At 39.7% G+C, this 20,616-nt stretch overlaps 1 protein-coding gene across 1 annotated transcript in view; it reads left to right on the top strand.

Moving 5' to 3' along the window:
* LOC126091932 (uncharacterized) overlaps positions 1–19,498 on the top strand; it is a 41,279-nt gene extending 21,781 nt beyond the window's left edge. The window contains exon 2 of the mRNA XM_049907254.1: positions 16,590–19,498. Within this exon, the coding sequence (XP_049763211.1) occupies positions 16,590–16,945 (356 nt within the window). The 3' untranslated portion in view covers positions 16,946–19,498. The remainder of the gene's footprint in view (positions 1–16,589) is intronic.
* Positions 19,499–20,616: the final 1,118 nt, after the last annotated feature.

Below are 20,616 nucleotides of genomic sequence, written 5' to 3'. Positions count from 1 at the left end.
ATATAACTTGTGGAGGGGAAAAACTACAAGTGGTAGAGAACTTCAAGTACCTGGGAAGCGTGATTGAAAGTAAGGGGGGAAACGCAATGGAAATAAATGAAAGGTGCAGAAAAGCAGGGCAGTTCTACAAATGTATTAGGGGGCTTATTTGGAGCAAGGAGGTGCCACAGAAATCCAAGGGAATTATATACCGAACCTACTTTGTCCCCATATTGGCATACGGAAGTGAGACATGGGTAATGCACAAAAGCGATGAAAGTAGAATACAGGCTAGTGAAATGCAGTTCCAGAGGAGCAGGTTGGGTGTAACAAGACGAGACAGATTGCGAAATGTGTATGTGAGGGAAAGACTAAAGGAGGAACCAGTACAGGACAGGATAGAAAAATCAAGACTGCAGTGGTATGGACACATGAAGGGAATGGATGAGGGAAGAATTCCAAAGAGGATGTTTGATCTGCAACTGGAGGGGATGAGGCCCAGAGGAAGACCAAGGGATAGATGGGTGAAGGGAGTGAAGGAATGTGTGATGAGAAGAGGAGAGAACTGGACGAAGGTGGAAGAGGGGGAATGGTGGAAAGACAGAACACGATGGAGAGGCTTGTGTTCCCGAAAGACCCAGCCAGTGGCTGGAAACTGTCCAAGATGATGATGATGATTATCTCCTTTCTGCTACTTACCCTTCCCCCCTTCACACCTTCTCTCCTGCCCACCGTCTAAACTGCAACACTTCACTGTCCGCCACTCCCACCATACTATCGCTCCCCCTCCCCGCCTGGATAGTCTTTAGCCACACTTTCTGTGGTCTTCCTCCTCTTCTCCATGAAAATTCTCTCTTGGACCATCTGTCTTCATCCATTCTTTTGACATGCCAAAACCATCCCAGTGGTCTTTCTTCAATTCTGTCTGTAATACAGTAATGAGTGTGCATCCTTTTTCTTATTGCCTCATTTCTTATGTGGTCAAGTTGGGAAAATCTTCATGCTTTCCTTAAGTGGTTCATTTCAAAAGTTCTTTGTATTTCTTTCTCTGATTGCCCAGCACTCACTGCTGTAGTTTATTATTGGTTCCACAATGGATTTGTGTAAATGCTTTTTAATATCTAGACTCATTTTTGAGGGCCAGAGCACAGGATTTTGTGTAGCTGCCCTTCACTGCTTGATCCATTGTTAAGCATCTCTGTCGCCCAGTCCATCGCATGAAAGTATACTACCCAGGTAGTTAAACTCTTTACACACTTTAGAAAAAAAGTACTCACATCATAGAAACTTTTTTATTTTTCATGGTAGGTCTTTTTGTAGAGAAAATGTGTTTCCTCCAGGCCTGCAAAATAGTTGTTGACTCAGCTATCAATTCTTTGTTTGAAGTGAATCGTCGTCCACCAAGAAAAATATTCAGTTTTGGAGAGATGAAGTCTGACGGAGCCATATCAGATGAGTAAGGCAGGTGTGGCAAAAATTCATACCTTAGTTTGTGTAATTTTGCCATGTCAATTCTCACGCATTTTTGATCCAGCGTCAAGAGTCGTGGCACCCATCTTGCAGATATTTTTTTTCATTTCCAATTCTTCAGTTAAATTTGGCCAACCTTTGCGCAGATCATCATCTGAGTTCTCCCGACCAAATTTAAATTCATTTGTCCACATGGGAACAGTTGAATATGAAGGAGCACAATCCTCCAGTGTATTTGGCAAATCTGTGTGAATGTCCTTCATTTTCATACCTTTCTTTATGAAGTACTTGATCACTGCTCGAATCTCGATTCCCCCCCCCCCCCCCCCCCCCCCCCCCCCCCCCCCCCCCCCGTCTTCGCAAATCACTATGCGACAACAACAGAGCCATGTCACTGCCACAGCTGTCTTCCAAGAGCACTGGCGTGACACGTGTTTACAGGCAACAGTCCAGTGAATATCACGTGAACAACTCATTGCATAGCACTGCCCTCTTGTGAAGATTCTAAGAATTTTTCAAGCCACCCTCTTACTTCCCTCTTCTACACGACGTAGATATTCTATCATTTCAGAATTAATTTTCAAACTCCACTTTTTATACTTTTCCAAGAACTTCCTAAGCATGTAAGATATATCCTCCTCACCGTTTGCTGCAATAACCAGGCCAACAGCATAGGAAAGTGCGTGCATACTCTGACTTCCTACTTCAGTCCCCAAGCTCTTGCACTTTCTATACCATAGACCAGTGCCTTCTGCACATACATCTTAAAGAGTGTGGGAGACAGACAGCCTCGTTGTTTCAGTCCGCAGTTACTCTGAAGGCCTATTCAAAAATTTCTTTCCCCACTTTTATGACACATTCTGCCAACTTGTTGCGATTTATAGTACTTCTTACAGAAATTTTTGGCAATTCCCCTGATCAAAGCATCTTAAACAATAGCTTTAGTGGCACTGTGTTGTGTGGTTTCTCAAGATCTATGAAGAACGAATGACTGCTTAGATTCCTTTTCAATCTCTCTTCCATGGTCTGTCTTAGAGTAAAGACATTATCTACATGATCTATCTCCTCTAAAGCCATTTCATTCTTCAACTTCTTTTACATACTTCTCCATACTTGATTTTACAATCCTCCCATGCAGCCTGCTAATTGAAAATATAGGTGCTATTCACTTTCTTGCTTGCTTTTTTATGTTGGGGGGGCTAGATACACCAAGTTCCAATCTGCTGGAATTTGCTCCCCATACCAGACACATTTATTAAGTAACTTGCTTGGATACTCATATAGAATGTTTGGGTGATACCTCACTAATTCTGTTGGTGCATTTACAGGCCCTGGTGATTTCCCAATCTTCATCTGTGTAACTGCCTTCTGTACCTCTTTTGTAGTTATTTTCTCTACCTCTTCACCATTCTGGTTCTCCTGTACTTTGTCCTTTGTTTTTTTAGTAGGCCTTTAAAGTGCTTCCCCTCCTCTGTCAAACTCATGATCGGGAGGTTGCTCTTTCTTTTACTTCTTTCCTTGGCCCTGCAACCATTTTCCATGCTGCCGCCATTTTTGTGCCACCCATGCATTGATTTTTCCTCTTGCAGATGTCCTTTTTTACTTCTCTATTCATTCTCACATACAAATGTCAATCATATTTGTGCCGTATTCTCAGCCGATTATTATAGAACATTATTTTTAGATTTACTTTTTCTTCGATGGTTTGAGCCCACCATTGTGGAAGCCACAAGTTTTTCTTCTTGCTTCTCCAGTGCTTCAAATTTTGTTTCTTGTATGCATTTTCTAATTCCTTGATACATATGCTCCACTACTCCTTCTTGTAAGTGCCTCACTTTGTTAGACAACCATAATTTATAAAGATATTGTACAGACTCTTGTTTTGAGCTATCTAAGTTGTATTTCATAGTGTCCGCTGCTCTTGTGGGAATATTTTCCTCTTTAATTTGTCTTTGGGCCGTGGATGTTACTATCATATTTGCACCTAACAGGATATGGTCTGAGCCACTTTCTGTGCCCCTGTAGACTCTATCATCATTTGTTCTTACACTGGAAGTTTTCTTTGCAAAAATATGGTCTGTTATTGATCTGATATTTCTGGAAGAACTCTTACATGTGTACTTGTGGATCTGCTTGTGAGGAAAGAAACTATTTAAAATCTTAAAGGACAACGCACGCCTCACACACATTCCTTAACCTTACCCAATTGTCAGTTTACATTCTCTGGCAGGGTTTCGATTATGTCTTGTCATGCCCTGAAATGAGAAATGTTCTGGCCACTCTCCTTCCCACCCCTCCCACAGTGATATTCTGCCATCCTCCGAACCTACACAATATACTCATCCATCTGCTGCTCCCAGTGGCTCATACCTGTCCCATACATCCTCCCACCATCACCTACTCCAGTCCGGTCACTAACATCACCTATATCGATCCCATCAAAGGCAGGCCATCTGTGAAACCACTCATGTGGTCTACAAGCTAAGCTGCAACCACTGTGCTGCATTCTATGTAGCCTTGACAACCAACAAGCTGTCTGTCCCCATGAATGGCCACCCACAAACTGTGGCCAAGAAACAAGGGGACAACCCTGTTGCTGAACTAGCTGCAAAACATATCCTTCATTTCAATGACTACTTCACAGCCTGTGCCATATTGATCCTTCTCACCAACACCGGCTTGTCTGAATTGTGCAGGTGGGAACTTTCCCTGCAATATATCTTACGTTCCCGTAATCCTCCTGGCCTCAACCTTCATTAGTCACTGTCCTCACCCATAGAGCCCCTTTCCTGTTCCCACATCCAGCCCCTTTCCTGTTCCCATTCCAGAACTATGTAGCCGTCATTCCACCATCACACCCAGTCTTTTTATTTCTCTCCTTCTTCACTGACCCCCCCCCCCCCCCCCCCACCTCTCCCTGCCTTCTGTCTAACCTGCAGCACTATGCTGTCTGCCACCTCCACCATTCTATCCCTCCTCCTTCCCACTCCAGCCTCCTCCTTACCCCCACACAGTCGCCACTCCAATCATGCACTTGTGCTGCTGCTTGTAGAGTGGTTTCAGTTGCCTGAGACAGCAATTGTGTGTGTGAGTTGCGTTTGTGTGACCCGCAGGCCTTAGCAGCCAAAAGCTATAATTGTGAGAGTTTTTTTTTGTTGTTGTTGTGCCTATCTGTGACTCTGCATCTCCTCTATATGGTGAGTGGCAGCTTTGCTTCTCGTATTATTATCTATTTAAATGATTTAGGAGACAGGCTGAGCATCTGTCTTAGGTTGTTTGCAGGCGATGCTGTCATTTTTTGACTAGTAAAGTCATTGGAAGATCAAAACAAATTGAAAAATGATTTAGAAAAGATATCTGTATGGCACAAAAATTGGCATTTGATCCCAAGTAACGAAAAGTGTGAGGTCATCCACAGGAGTGCCAAAAGGAATCCATTAAACTTAGGTTCACAATAAATCAATCAACTAAATATCTAGGAATTATGATTAAGAACAACTTAAATTGGAAGGAACAAATAGAAAATGTTGTGGAGAAGTCTAACCAAAGACTGCATTTTATTGGCAGGCCACTTAGAAAATGTAACAGATCTACTAAAGAGACTGCCTACACCATGCTTTTCCATCCTCTTTTGGACTAAAGCTGCATGGTGTGGGATCCTTGCCAGATAGGATTGACGGAGTACACTGAGAAAGCTCAAGAAAGGGGAGCATGTTTTGTACTATCGTGAAATAAGGGAGAGAGTGTTACTGAAATGATACCGGATTTGGGGTGAACATAATTAAAACAAAGGCATTTTTCGTTGCAGCAGAATCTTCTGATGAAATTTCAATCACCAACTTTCTCCTCTGAAAGTGAAAATATTATGTTGATGCCAGCCTACATAGGGAGAAATGATCACCATAATAAAATAAGGGAAATGAGAGCTCGCACCAAAAGATAAAGGTGTTTGTTTTTCCGCGTGCTGTATGAGATAGGAATAACAGAGAATTATTGTGTAGGTTGCTTGATGAACCCTGTGACAGGAACTTAAATGTGATTTGCAGAGTGTCCATGTAGATATAGATGTAAATGTAGATGTAGAGTATATCTAACTCCAGTGGGGGTCCAAAGACGACATTTGACATGTGGAAGCACCGGAAACGTGTGTGGCCACACACCAAGGGATTTTCAAGTTGGTTTTTAAACAACTTCCTGGTGTCCAATTCAATTCTTTTGACTATGAATTTGTTCAAAACACGTTAAACTTTGGTGTAAGATGAAAAACAAAAAATTGATTTTTCGTTGCGGATTCACAAACAAGTGATGTTAATGTCAGCTCAGGCGTACCACCAGTTTCTGCTTACAGTTACTCAGTTTTCTTTTCTTTCTATTAAATCCTGCACCTCTTTCGGATTATCAGTATCTACAAAGGGCCTGTTAATGGGTTTGACTTCCACTTTATTTTCAAAAATTTTCAGTAGGGCAGACTATGTAGGGAATGTCACTCCAACACTCAGGCAGAAGGCGGATAGAGGAGTACGCCACCTGATATATGCATGGTAGTGGTGTCCTGACTATGCAGGGAATACACTGTTGGTACCTGCACTCCAGGAGAATGTGTGTAACTTTCTGGGGCACAAGCAATCTAGGCACTGACATCCATGCCAGTGGCAAATTGTTTATGTGAAGTGGCACCTATGTGGAGAGTTCCTGGTCGAGTGGGTGGGTGATGAATTAACTAATCACAATGAACAGAATCAAACTGAACCACAGTGGTAGCTGCGTTTGCCCAGCAGTCTCATCAGAGCAATAGTGTTACTTTAAGACAGATAGATGTTGTTGTTGTTGTTGTTGTTGTGGTGGTGGTGGTCTTCAGTCCTGAGACTGGTTTGATGCAGCTCTCCATGCTGCTCTATCCTGTGCAAGCTTCTTCATCTCCCAGTACCTACTGCAACCTACATCCTTCTGAATCTGCTTAGTGTATTCATGTCTTGGTCTCCCTCTACGATTTTTACCCTCCACGCTGCCCTCCAGTACTAAATTGGTGATCCCTTGATGCCTCAGAACATGTCCGACCAACCGATCCCTTCTTCTGGTCAAGTTGTGCCACAAACTTCTCTTCTCCCCAATCCTATTCAATACTTCCTCATTAGTTATGTGATCTACCCATCTAATCTTCAGCATTCTTCTGTAGCACCACATTTCGAAAGCTTCTATTCTCTTCTTGTCCAAACTATTTACCGTCCATGTTTCACTTCCATACATGGCTACACACCATACAAATACTTTCAGAAATGACTTCCTCGCACTTAAATCTATACTCGATGTTAACAAATTTCTCTTCTTCAGAAACGCTTTCCTTGCCATTGCTAGTCTACATTTTATATCCTCTCTACTTCGACCATCATCAGTTATTTTGCTCCCCAAATAGCAAAACTCCTTTACTACTTTAAGTGTCTCATTTCCTAATCTAATACCCTCCACATCACCCGACTTAATTCGACTACATTCCATTATCCTCGTTTTGTTTTTGTTGATGTTCATCTTATATCCTCCTTTCAAGACACTGTCCATTCCATTCAACTGTTCTTCCAAGTCCTTTGCTGTCTCTGACAGAATTACAATGTCATCGGCGAACCTCAAAGTTTTTATTTCTTCTCCATGGATTTTAATACCTACTCCGAAATTTTCTTTTGTTTCCTTTACTGCTTGCTCAATATACAGATTGAATAACATTGGGGAGAGGCTACAACCCTGTCTCACTCCCTTCCCAACCACTGCTTCCCTTTCGTGTCCCTCGACTCTTATAACTGCCATCTGGTTTCTGTACAAATTGTAAATAGCCTTTCCCTCCCTGTATTTTACTCCTGCTACCTTCAGAATTTGAAAGAGAGTATTCCAGTCAACATTGTCAAAAGCTTTCTCTAAGTCTACAAATGCTAGAAATGTAGGTTTGCCTTTCCTTAGTCTAGCTTCTAAGATAAGTCGTAGGGTCAGTATTGCCTCATGTGTTCTAATATTTCTACGGAACCCAAACTGATCTTCCCCGAAGTCGGCTTCTACCAGTTTTTCCATTCGTTTGCAAAGAATTCACTTTAGTATTATGCATTCGTGACTTATTAAACTGATAGTTCGGTAATTTTCACATCTGTCAACACCTGCTTTCTTTGGGTTTGGAATTATTATATTCTTCTTGAAGTCTGAGGGTATTTCGCCTGTCTCATGTATCTTGCTCACCAGATGGTAGAGTTTTGTCAGGACTGGCTCTCCCAAGGCTGCCAGTAGTTCTAATGGAATGTTGTCTACTCCCGAGGCCTTGTTTCGACTCAGGTCTTTCAGTGCTTTGTCAAACTCTTCACACAGTATCATATTTCCCCTTTCATCTTCATCTACATCCTCTTCCATTTCCATAATATTGTCCTCAAGTACATTGCCCTTGTATAGACACTCTATACATTCCTTCCACCTTTCTGCTTTCCCTTCTTTGCTTAGAACTGGGTTTCTATCTGAGCTCTTGATATTCATACAAGTGGCTCTCTTTTCTCCAAAGGTCTCTTTAATTTTCCTGTAGGCAGTATCTATCTTACCCCTAGTGAGATAAGCCTCTACATCCTTACATTTGTCCTCTAGCCATCCCTGCTTAGCCATTTTGCACTTCTTGTCGATCTCATTTTTGAGATGTTTGTATTCCTTTTTGCCTGCTTCATTTACTGCATTTTTATATTTTCTCCTTTCATCAATTAAATTCAATATTTCTTCTGTTACCCAAGGATTTCTACTAAACCTTGTCTTTTTACCTACGAGATCCTCTGCTGCCTTCACTACTTCATCTCTCAAAGCTACCCATTTTTCTTCTACTGTATTTCTTTCCCCCATTCCTGTCAATTGTTCCCTTATGCTCTCCCTGAAACTCTGTACAACTTCTGGTTCTTTCATTTTATCCAGGTCCCATCTCCTTAAATTCCCACCTTTTTGCAGTTTCTTTGGTTTTAATCTACAGTTCATAACCAATAGATTGTGGTCAGAGTCCACATCTGCCCCTGGAAATGTCTTACAATTTAGAACCTGGTTCCTAAATCTCTGTCTTACCATTATATAATCTATCTGATACCTTTTAGTATCTCCAGGGTTCTTCCATGTATACAACCTTCTATCATGATTCTTAAACCAAATGTTAGCTACGATTAAGTTGTGCTCTGTGCAAACATGTAGACTTAGAGAAAGCTTTTGGCAATGTTGACTGGAATACTCTCTTTCAAATTCTAAAGGTGGCAGGGGTAAAATACAGGGAGCGAAAGGCTATTTATAATTTGTACAGAAACCAGACGGCAGTTAGAAGAGTCAAGGGTCATGAAAGGGAAGCAGTTGTTGGGAAGGGAGTAAGACAGGGTTGTAGCCTCTCCTCGATGTTACTCAATCTGTATATTGAGCAAGCAGTAAAGGAAACAAAAGAAAAATTCGGAGTAGGTAGTAAAATTCATGGAGAAGAAATAAAAACTTTGAGGCTCGCCAATGACATTGTAATTCTGTCAGAGACAGCAAAAGACTTGGAAGAGCAGTTGAATGGAATGGATAACGTCTTGAAAGGAGGATATAAGATGAACATCAACAAAAGCAAAACAAGGATAATGGAATGTAGTTGAATTAAGTCTGGTGGTGCTGAGGGAATTAGATTAGGAAATGAGGCACTTAAAGTAGTAAAAGAGTTTTGCTATTTGGGGAGCAAAATAACTGATGATGGTCGAAATAGAGAGGATATAAAATGTAGACTGGCAATGGCAAGGAAAGCGTTTCTGAAGAAGAGAAATTTGTTAACATCGAGTATAGATTTAAGTGTGAGGAAGTCATTTCTGAAAGTATTAGTATGGAGTGTAGCCATGTATGGAAGTGAAACATGGACGGTAAATAGTTTGGACAAGAAGAGAATAGAAGCTTTTGAAATGTGGTGCTACAGAAGAATGCTGAAGATTAGATGGGTAGATCACATAACTAATGAGGAAGTATTGAATAGGATTGGGGAGAAGAGAAGTTTGTGGCACAACTTGACCAGAAGAAGGGATCGGTTGGTCGGACATGTTCTGAGGCATCAAGGGATCACCAATTTAGTATTAGAGGGCAGCGTGGAGGGTAAAAATCGTAGAGGCAGACCAAGAGATGAATACACTGAGCAGATTCAGAAGGATGTGGGTTGCAGTAGGTACTGGGAGGAGATGAAGCTTGCACAGGATAGAGTAGCATGGAGAGCTGCATCAAACCAGTCTCAGGACTGAAGACCACAACAACAACAACTGTGCAAAATTCTATCAGGCAGCTTCCTCTTTCATTTCTTAGCCTCAATCCATATTCACCTCCTATGTTTCCTTCTCTCCCTTTTCCTACTACCGAATTCCAGTCACCCATGACTATTAAATTTTCGTCTCCCTTCACTATCTGAATAATTTGTTTTATTTCATCATACATTTCTTCAATTTCTTCATCATCTGCATAGCTAGTTAGCATGTAAACTTGTACTACTGTAGTAGGCGTGGGCTTCGTGTCTATCTTGGCCACAATAATGCTTTCACTGTGCTGTTTGTAGTAGCTTACCCGCAGTCCTATTTTTTTATTATTAAACCGACTCCTGCATTACCCCTATTTGATTTTGTATTTATAACTCTGTATTCGCCTGACCAGAAGTCCTGTTCCTCCTGCCAGCAAACTTCACTAATTCCTACTATATCTAACTTTAACCTATCCATTTCCCTTTTTAAATTTTCTAACCTACCTGTTCGATTAAGAGATCTGACATTCCACGCTCCGTTCCGTAGAATGCAAGTTTTCTTTCTCCTGATAATGACGTCCTCCTGAGTAGTCCGCACCCGGAGATCCAAATGGGGGACTATTTTACCTCCGGAATATTTTACCCAAGAGGACGCCATCATCTTTTAACCACACAGTAAAGCTGCATGGCCTCGGGAAAAATTACGGCCGTAGTTTCCCTTTGCTTTCAGCCGTTCACAGTACCAGCACAGCAAGGCCGTTTTGGTTAGTGTTACAAGGCCAGATCAGTCAATCATCCAGACTGTTGCCCCTGCAACTACTGAAAAGGCTGCTGCCCCACATTTGTCTGGCCTCTGAACAGATACCCCTCCGTTGTGGTTGCACCTACGGTACAGCTATCTGTACTGCTGAGGCACGCAAGCCTCTCCACCAACGGCAAGATCCATGGTTCTTGGGGTTAGATATAACCTCAATATGTTTCCTTTATTAGATAAGAATCCTAATGGAAAGCAACCTATTAAAGGAGAGAGATACGTGCCTTGATTTGTGGTCTATACCAGGACAGATGGTGAACCCTTCTTAAATACTAAGCCTTAAAAGTTTTTACAGAGGTAATGGAAGACAAGTACAGGTAGGTCACTTTAATAAACAAACTACGGGATGGATCCATGCTCATTAAAACAGCGTCCCTGATCAGTCATGCCCTTTGCTAACCTGTGACGAGCTTGGTGATGTCTCAGTCACAATTAAATCCTCCCCCCCCCCCCCATCCCCCTACCCCTCTGTCCATCTCCCTGCCTCCCCAAGGAATCTAAGTATGGTCAATATATACTTCAAATGGGTGAGGCATTGTGATATATGCAAATTTAGAAAGAAGTGGTGTCCATTTTATCCAACTGGTCCAAAATTAGGGCCTAAAAGTAGCAAAGTAGACACCAAAGCATTTACGTTGAGTTCTGAGGGTGACTTATTGCCAAATAAAGTAAACTGTGTGACATAAAATCCTATGCAATACTCACCTTGTGGTGCTTCAAGGTATTAAATTTGGCCACATTATCTTCTAAGTGTATGAATGTGGTAACTGCAGATGACCACTGCAAGAAGAAGCCCTCTATGCCTTATTGCATCCACTACTGGGAAGATTGTTCTCCCCAACCACAAGCCTGCCACACTGCTAGAAGCTAGTTAGCAGGGTGCTCTGGAATTAAAAGACACCAGGATCTGACGTGCAGATGACATTATATCACTGACTGTCGACAGGATGAAACAGAGAATGGAGTCTCAGGGTCACAAAGAATTATAGACTATAAAAGAGTCTATGAATTTGTGGCAGTTTTTCCCTGTGATCATCTTGCTGTGTGTCCACTGTCCTCTGTTGTCTGTGTATTGATCACACCAATCTGATCTATTCCATGACAAGCTACCCCACCTTGTTGTACTTGAGACACTCCCGTGGTTGCTGCTTGTGTCCTGTTTGGGTGCCTCACCTTTGTTGCTGCATAGTGTTTCACAACTGACTGAGTCACTTACTGAAATCCTGTGTGATAATGTCGAGGTGGTGAGTCAGGTTTTAAATTTCATCCACCAGAATGGAATGTATACTTTCATCGGAACCTTTCATTGTTATGGTCCTGCTGGCTGTTAGACAGTGGTGGCGCGTCATTTTCTGGTGCAGTTTTAGCCCTGGAGGACTTCTGGCTGTCCCAAGTGGAAGGCTAGAAGGCTGATAGGGCCCATGACACATCTACTCAACATTAATAGTGCCATGCGTTTTAATTGCTTTTAAAAATTGTTTTGTGCTCTTCATGTTAGATAGCTTACTTGTTGACTCTATTGCATAGGTGCAGTGGGTGAGGGAGGCTGTTTGGTTGTGGAGGTTGGTCTTTTGCCGAGTTTTACGAATGGGATCCTGCATTCCTGTCAAAATTTCCAAAGCTGCCCCCCACCTCCCACATAAAACTACATTAATCCATTTCATCTTCACAGATTTGACAAATTTTGTAAGGTTTAATAAAAATGAAACATTGTTGAAAAATATCACATATAGTAAATGAACTGTTTTAATATAAAATACTGTAAAAAAAAACAAATTAAACATATCATTACAGTATAAATAAACTGGAAGTTGTATAAACTTTCTAAAAAATGGAAAATAAAACAAAATACGAGGGCAGTTCAATAAGTAATGCAACAAATTTTTTTTCTGAAACAGGGGTTGTTTTATTCAGCATTGAAATACACCAGGTTATTCCCCAATCTTTTAGCTACATAACACTATTTTTCAATGTAATCTCCATTCAATGCTACGGCCTTACGCCACCTTGAAATGAGGGCCTGTATGCCTGCACGGTACCATTCCACTGGTCGATGTCGGAGCCAACGTCGTACTGCATCAATAACTTCTTCATCATCTGCGTAGTGCCTCCCACGGATTGCGTCCTTCATTGGGCCAAACATATGGAAATCCGACGGTGCGAGATCGGGGCTGTAGGGTGCATGAGGAAGAACAGTCCACTGAACTTTTGTGAGCTCCTCTCGGGTGCGAAGACTTGTGTGAGGTCTTGCGTTGTCATGAAGAAGGAGAAGTTCGTTCAGATTTTTGTGCCTACGAACACGCTGAAGTCGTTTCTTCAATTTCTGAAGAGTAGCACAATACACTTCAGAGTTGATCGTTTGACCATGGGGAAGGACATCGAACAGAATAACCCCTTCAGTGTCCCAGAAGACTGTAACCATGACTTTACCGGCTGAGGGTATGGCTTTAAACTTTTTCTTGGTAGGGGAGGGGGTGTGGCGCCACTCCATTGATTGCCGTTTTGTTTCAGGTTCGAAGTGATGAACCCATGTTTCATCGCCTGTAACAATCTTTGACAAGAAATTGTCACCCTCAGCAACATGACGAGCAAGCAATTCCGCACAGATGGTTCTCCTTTGCTCTTTATGGTGTTCGGTTAGATAACGAGGGACCCAGCGGGAACAAACCTTTGAATATCCCAACTGGTGAACAATTGTGACAGCACTACCAACAGAGATGTCAAGTTGAGCACTGAGTTGTTTGATGGTGATCCGTCGATCATCTCGAACGAGTGTGTTCGCACGCTCCGCCATTGCAGGAGTCACAGCTTTGCACAGCCGGCCCGCACGCGGGAGATCAGACAGTCTTGCTTGACCTTGCGGCGATGATGACACACGCTTTGCCCAACGACTCACCGTGCTTTTGTCCACTGCCAGATCACCTGTTTCATTAACTAGCTTTGCTGTACCAATAACTGTACTATATTTGACATCAAAGTCAGCTGCACATTTCTGAAAATAATACAGAGCTACATTTAATGTGCTTCATGATAGGAAATTAGTCAGGTGTAATGGTGTGATTTATGTGAAATCTGTTTATTCCATTTTTCTTATCAGTCAGATACAATGAAGCATTCTGTCTCTTTCTCACTCCAGTCCTCAGTTGGCAGAAGCTGGCAAGTCAGAAGCCTTCTGTGGTCAAGTAGCATGCTGCAATACAGCATGCCGAAGTGCACTGTTGCCACATAACCTGTGTTAGCAATAGACCTCTTATGATTAAGTCGTTTTTGTATTGTGCTGTTATGACAAAATTGCACCTTAGGAAAGACACTATGACAGCAGTGTGAGGACTCTCTCAGAGCTTTTTTCCCCCAGGTAAGTTTTTATGCCCCCGATTTGTGTGTGCCATGCCCTCAGTATGGCCCCAATCTTCCACCCCATGACAAACTGTGTGATGAGTCTACAGCTGTTTCTGCCTGATGTTTGCATCACCTTATTATCTTTAATCCCATGTCTCTTTTATTAATTCATGTCCCAATGTTGTGACATATCCAGTATGAAGGGTCCAATGGCCCTCAAAGTTGGGTACTTTAAAACCAATTAATTTATTCATTCTTTTTCTCTTTGTGCTAAACATTTTCATCCTCAGAGGTAAACATTTGGTATTGACAACTTAAATACTCTGCAGTTTGTATCCTGTCCATCTTACTAAAGTAAAATATTTTCCTTACCTTTCTTAACATTTCGTATTACACCTGTAGTCATTGTTGTTATTACAGCCTTATAACAACTGATGCCCTTCTGTATATTATCTGATTCAAACTGTGTGGTCTAAGATTTTGCCCTCATGAGCAGGCACTCTTTCTGCTCGAAGTAATTTTCACCCAAGACATTCAGAACAATTTCTCACTAATTGCTACTTCCAGCACCAGTTTTAATTGTGTGACTCTCCCATTGTATAAATAGCAAGTTGAAGTCTTTCCCTATTACAATAGCATAATCAAGAAACTTCCAATTTGAAATTAGGATTTTTGAATTTAGGATTTACTTCAGGTTTCTGCCAAATCGGTGCTAACGCTATGAGGGTTTCATTACCTTTAATAAGTGATATTAATTCACTGACCTTTAACATGGATGCTCCTGCAGTATACTAATATCACATTAACATTTTTTTCCCAATCTGCAAGGAATAAAGTTCTCTTCTGAGAGTAATCTGGCTAATCCATCTTTGATATTAGCAGGTAATTTGGTATTGACACTAAGGAGAGGTTCTTTTAACCTAAATAGCCCCAATGTGCACACCACATGTACTATGTTACGAGAATACCCATTTCCTTTGTGTAGTGCACACATACCTATAGATTAGCACTCTACAATTCTCCACCTGATAGCAGAGTTTTGCGACAATCAATGTTAGACAGTTCACATATGTGAAATAGCTCTGGCAACATGGCAATATTAGGTGTTGACACGCTACTGATTATTTATGGCTACCTGACATACTCTCTATGAAGGACTTATCTCGAAAGTGTTACATTTTGTTACTCATCATGGTTTGCATTGTGGCACCTACTAATGAGACAGTAGAATCTGGAAGAAATAATAGTGTTTAGCATGTCAATACTGTCAGAATGTATTAAAGCATGTAGACTCTGCACAAAATATACAACCTTCCAACTGCATTTCTATGTGGTATTATAAATGCTAACATTTCAGGTCAAAAATCTTAGATCTCTAAGAAGCAAGTAACTTGTGTTATATGTGGCAAAGCTGACCACGAAGATGGAATACAATGTGTCATTCGTCAAGTTTGTATTATTGCTCCGGTTGATGCACTGTGCAGAGTGAATTTTTATTGGCTTATGTTGAAGGCCTGTAGATGCTAGAATTTAAAATTAAGAGCATATATTTTATACACATGCAAAGATAATGTATAAGGCCTTACTCCTTTTACTGTCATTTGTATTTGTTGTAAAGAGAGTCAACTACAAAATAATACTCTACAAACCCAGAGTCATATAATGACAGTATAAACATCTGTACAAATAAAAGCACCTTGAAAGCAAAACCCTATCACTGATTATTAATTTATTTTCAGGCAGTCCTGGTTCTGAGTTCGTAGTCGCCTGCTTGCTATACATTTTATAGCCACTGGCAATGATATCCAGTACAAGTCATTAAATATGCAATGAAATGCCCAAACTAGTTGTGATTGTGATACTATTTTTATTGATATGTGTAACTGTCTCTCGTAATAATATTTTTAGCACTGCTGTGTATTTACAATGTTCACAAATATGTTGTAATTTGCATTGAAACAAAACAGTACATAAGTGTTATGCAGTGTAATATGGTTTTGCACATCCTAAAACGTTAATCATCCTTCTTACTTCCTTATTTACCAATTATTCATTTGCATCTGACATTTCCAAACATCAAGTTTCCATTGTGCAGCAGACAGTGCTGTCAGCTGCAGCGGTACTTTCAGTTCTTCATTGTTACTGCCCTTTGTTGCCTAGATTCTAACAGCTGCAGCAATAAAAGTAGGGTGATAAAACTATAAGAGGAGTGAGTGTCTGAAGCTTTTTTGAAAACAAAATGAAAGTTAGAATCCATAGTGTTGTAAGATTATAAAACATTGTTGCATTAGCCAGCAGACAAACATTTAGTGCAGTTCCCTCATAAACACAGTTCTAATAGCACATTTACTTACATTTGCTACAAGGTTAATCAAATCCTACCAGCTAACAGTGAAAGATAATTATAATAATTTTCTTAAATTTTCCCTTGTTCTGTATTCCATCACTAAGTGCCCTGTTGAAAAAACATTGAATGATATGTTTACTTTGAAGAGTGCAGAAATGAAGTCATTCAGTCTACCATCAAAACTGGAACTCCTGCATGCATGGACACACTGTTCACCTGCTAAAAGTGGCATTGCTACCAACTAATAGATGTTGATTGCTGTGTCTTCCATTTAACAGTTCAGCAATAGGAGACCTAAGTTATTTACAAAAATTAAAAAGGAAACCATTATGAAAGACTTTGTGGCGTATAGTACACACATAAATATTTGAACTTATGACATGTTTGTTTGATTTCAGAGAGTAAACTAGCTAGATTGAAGCTGAAGCGAACAAAGAAAGACCTGGTTCAGTCTTTGGATGAAACTCACAAATCTTGTATGGTGAGACTGCTATCTGAAGGGACTACTCATTCAGCTGAAGATCTTTTGTTGGATGCACCTCTAAACAATTCTAATGTCCTATTCCGTCGTCTTGCACCAGAACGTCAAGCTCTCACTTTTGGAGAACTGGTTGAATTACTAAAGGCTGACCAGTTGTCTGAAAAACTGTTTGAGGAAACTGAAGAAGGAGATAACAGCGCCAGTTCAGCTGAAGAAAAAGCAAATCATAAACAGTTACCTGAGGCCAAGTCCAACAATGAGCAAGCACCTTAAATATCTACTGTTCTCTGTAATTAACTGTGGTAATGTCAATACATTATATGTATATTTGCTACTGTAATAGAGCTATTTTGTGGGAATTTTTTAGTGTCTCAGGTGTGAATGATTTGTAATATTTGTATTTTGTAGAAAATGTTACCTATGTCTGTCACACAAGACATTAAGCAATTTTGGCAAATATTAGAAGTAGATTTGTCCACTGTGACAAGAATTATAAATGACAACTCTACAAGTTATGTCTGTTTCCTGTTCAGGTGTATGAACTTGGCTCTAACCTAAATTTCTGCGATATTATGTGCTCATCATTGTTGACATATTAAACATTTTTGTGACTGATATAAAAAGTGAGAGAGAAAGAAGGGTGACACACTTTTGACTATTGAACATCAGTTGCTGTAGTCATTATTCTGGGCTAGATTCTACTTAACAGAAGACTATCCAACAATGTGGAAATAAGTAAAAGAAAAAAGTATCAGTGAAGGGTACTAATGATTATGCTAATAAGTAATAAGTAGAATGCTGTATTTAGCTTAATACTGGTGTGTATAAGGTACTCTATGCCAGTGTGGAAAAACTAGTTGATATGTACGAGATTTACATTTTTTTGCTTAAATGTAACTGTCTAATACAGTGGCCATAAGAAAATTATTTAATGTACTATACAGCATCTGAAATAGTAGCTTCATTTAATATTCTCAACATAGAACATAAAATAAGCGGACCTAAAAGTACAGCATATAGTGTTCTAAACTATGAATGCAACAGATAATGTCTGTTTTTCATTTTTAGAGTTTTATATACTGGTTTTCTGACAGACTTGCTGCATTTATGCAGTTTATATTTTTTAGCTATTGTGCCTAAAGAAACAAGACATGCTGATTATTGAGAACAACACTAACAAACAAAATTATGAGACTGTCATATAGCGTTTATTACCATTGTAGCTGTCTTATAGTTTAGTTGTCTTTGTGGACCAGAGGGTTACGTCTACTAATGGTTTTCACAGTATGCAGAGATAGCTGTAATACAAGCTTTATGTGAAAATCACACAGATAGTGAGTCTTTAGGTAATGGTAAATAACAATTAACAAGAACAATGGTGTTTGTTATTATGTAAGTTGTACCTTTTGCCACTTTTCTGCATAAGTGCACTAATTTAGTCTGCAGCCAGATACATTTTATCATCAACATTTTCTAATTGTACTTCTTACGATGATCCCTCTCTCCCTCCTAATACCGTGGTGTATAGAAGGGCTGCACTCTTTAACACATCAAGGGGGCAGATGCAGACATGCAGATACAGATGTTCCATAGTTGTCTTGTATCACATTAGGAGGAAGCCCAGGATCCTTTCCTGAAAGAAATCAGTGTCCAATCTTCTGCCTTATCCTTTCCCAATCCAACCTTGCAGTCCGTCTCTAAAGACCCCAGCCTGTAAGATGTTTATGCAGAAATTCCTCCAACACTACTCACAGCTAAATGAAAATTGTAGGTACCCCACCAGAAAAAATACCTGTGCTTGTGTTTTACGCAAGAAAATTAGAATTTAAGAGCTTCTGAGGTAGGTAACCAAGCTGAAAATCTGAAAACCCATGTTCCCACGAGTGTCAATTGCAATACTTATTCATCTTCCATAACTAGACTTCAGCCTTGTGCCTATATCATGATGTTGTGTACTCACTGAAACCACTGTATGCAGTCAGATAAGTATAATCTGCCTATTGTCAGCCGAGGATTTTTGCCTTTTTTTATTCATCAGAAAGTGTTACATAATTGCTACTAATAAAATGTAGAACATATCCAAAGAGAGAACTTGTATTACTTTAAGTGATGAGTTCTCTCTTTTCCCCGAAAATTCTTGCCAAATTCTGCTATATGATGTTGGTAGGGATTACTGAATTAAAAGAAAGAAAAAAAATGTTCAGGAGAGACTATTCAGCATTTAAAGTTAGCAATGAGAACGATGTATTTTTTCATAATTTCAGTGATAAAAATCTAAACTGGTGACTAAAATGGGGCAGTGACAGATGTATATAATATTTGCTTTCAACAGCTTGCCTTTTAATAAAGTAATTAAAAGCTTCAGAACAGTGCATTTTATGAAGCTTTGGAAGTGTCACACAAATATTCATCTTACTTTGAAAATTAAGAAAGACGTTAGAAAGGAAAGCTTTAAAAATATAATCTCTTCAACTGGAATTTCTGTGTGATCTAGCAATGGTGAGATTGTGTTGTCGTACGTGTATAATGTTGATTTGAGTAGTGTGCATAGATGCCTTCTTGGAAATAATTGTTATTTTAAAGAAAATCATAATAGGCATGACTACATTATTGTAAGTATGTGTGTACCATAACCTGGTATTTCTTGTGGTGAGAGGGGAGAAGGGATGCTGGTATCAGAGGAGTAGGTGGGATTTTATATGTTTACTTCCTGCAAATCCTACATGAAGTACCAAGTTGCTGTTTATGTGTAGTACAAAGTTTATCAAGCACTAGTTGCTTGTTGTTTAGTACAATGAAGGAATAAATAATTACTTTCACTGAAAATCTGACTTGTTCAATTCTATCACTTTCTTACTATTTACTACTTAACATATTACTCTTTCATCACACAGGATACAGCAAAACTGCTTTCACAAACTTCAAATGATGCTAAAGTATGTGAAAAAGACCTGCTTCGATAAGAAAGTAGTGGTGTAAACCAACAGTTTTGCCCCAGGAACCTAAATGTCAGAGTGGAAGAAGAAAATTAAATATTGTCAATGACTGTTGCATCTTGAATATACATTATTTTGTAATTTTTATTATTATTTTTTTAATTTCCCAAGAAATTGCCACAGCAGTAATGGCTCAACATTTTTCTTGTTACTAGAAAAATTTAAGAAGTGCAGTATACTGCATCTTCAGGAGATCCTGATTAATAATAAGGTTAATAGTCTTTGAGTCATATGATATTTCAAAACCCAACACACTAGTATATATTTAAATGGTCACAACTTCTATTTTAAATATAAAGAAAAGTATTATTGGTTCATATGTTAGTACACAGGCTCATGTCCGCTTTAGATGAGGATCTTCTGTAGACTGAAGTAAAGTACTTGAACAGAGTTTGAAGTAACAGCTCTAGCCCATGTGAGTTCTCAGTGTCGGTAACTGTAAAATTTAGCTACAAAAACACAGTGTGCTGGAAATAGGAAGAGGAAAACCAAGGTGTTAAACTGCCTTTTTGGTATTCAATGACAGCCAATGTAGTATTCATATTAAATAAATCCTGCGTCAAGTTAAATTTTTATTCTCTCTTTAAATTAAGAAATACACTGCTGTAAAAGATGATGTGAATTACAGACTGCTGGCTTTTACAGCATTTCTTTGCAAATATGGGTCAAAGAGCACAAGCAATGCAGATAATTGTACTGAACTCTCCCAACACATTAAATTAGGGGAATGGGCAAGTTTGCTGTTGTGACCGCAAGGTTTGGGTGGAAAAGAGACACTCTTTTGTTTGTGTTTGCGTATGGGGGTGGGAGGAGGGGACTGATCTCTTGCATGTGGTTAAGTATGTCCTCAGCATTCATCTGCAGGAGTATGATTGATTGTCATTATTTTTTAAATCTTTTTTTTTAATTTTATTTTTTGTAAGCGGCATAGAGTTTTCCTGTAAGTAG

Source organism: Schistocerca cancellata, chromosome 7, assembly GCF_023864275.1.
Source record: "Schistocerca cancellata isolate TAMUIC-IGC-003103 chromosome 7, iqSchCanc2.1, whole genome shotgun sequence".
Lineage (NCBI taxonomy): Eukaryota > Metazoa > Arthropoda > Insecta > Orthoptera > Acrididae > Schistocerca > Schistocerca cancellata.
This window is presented reverse-complemented; position numbering and strand designations above follow the sequence as displayed.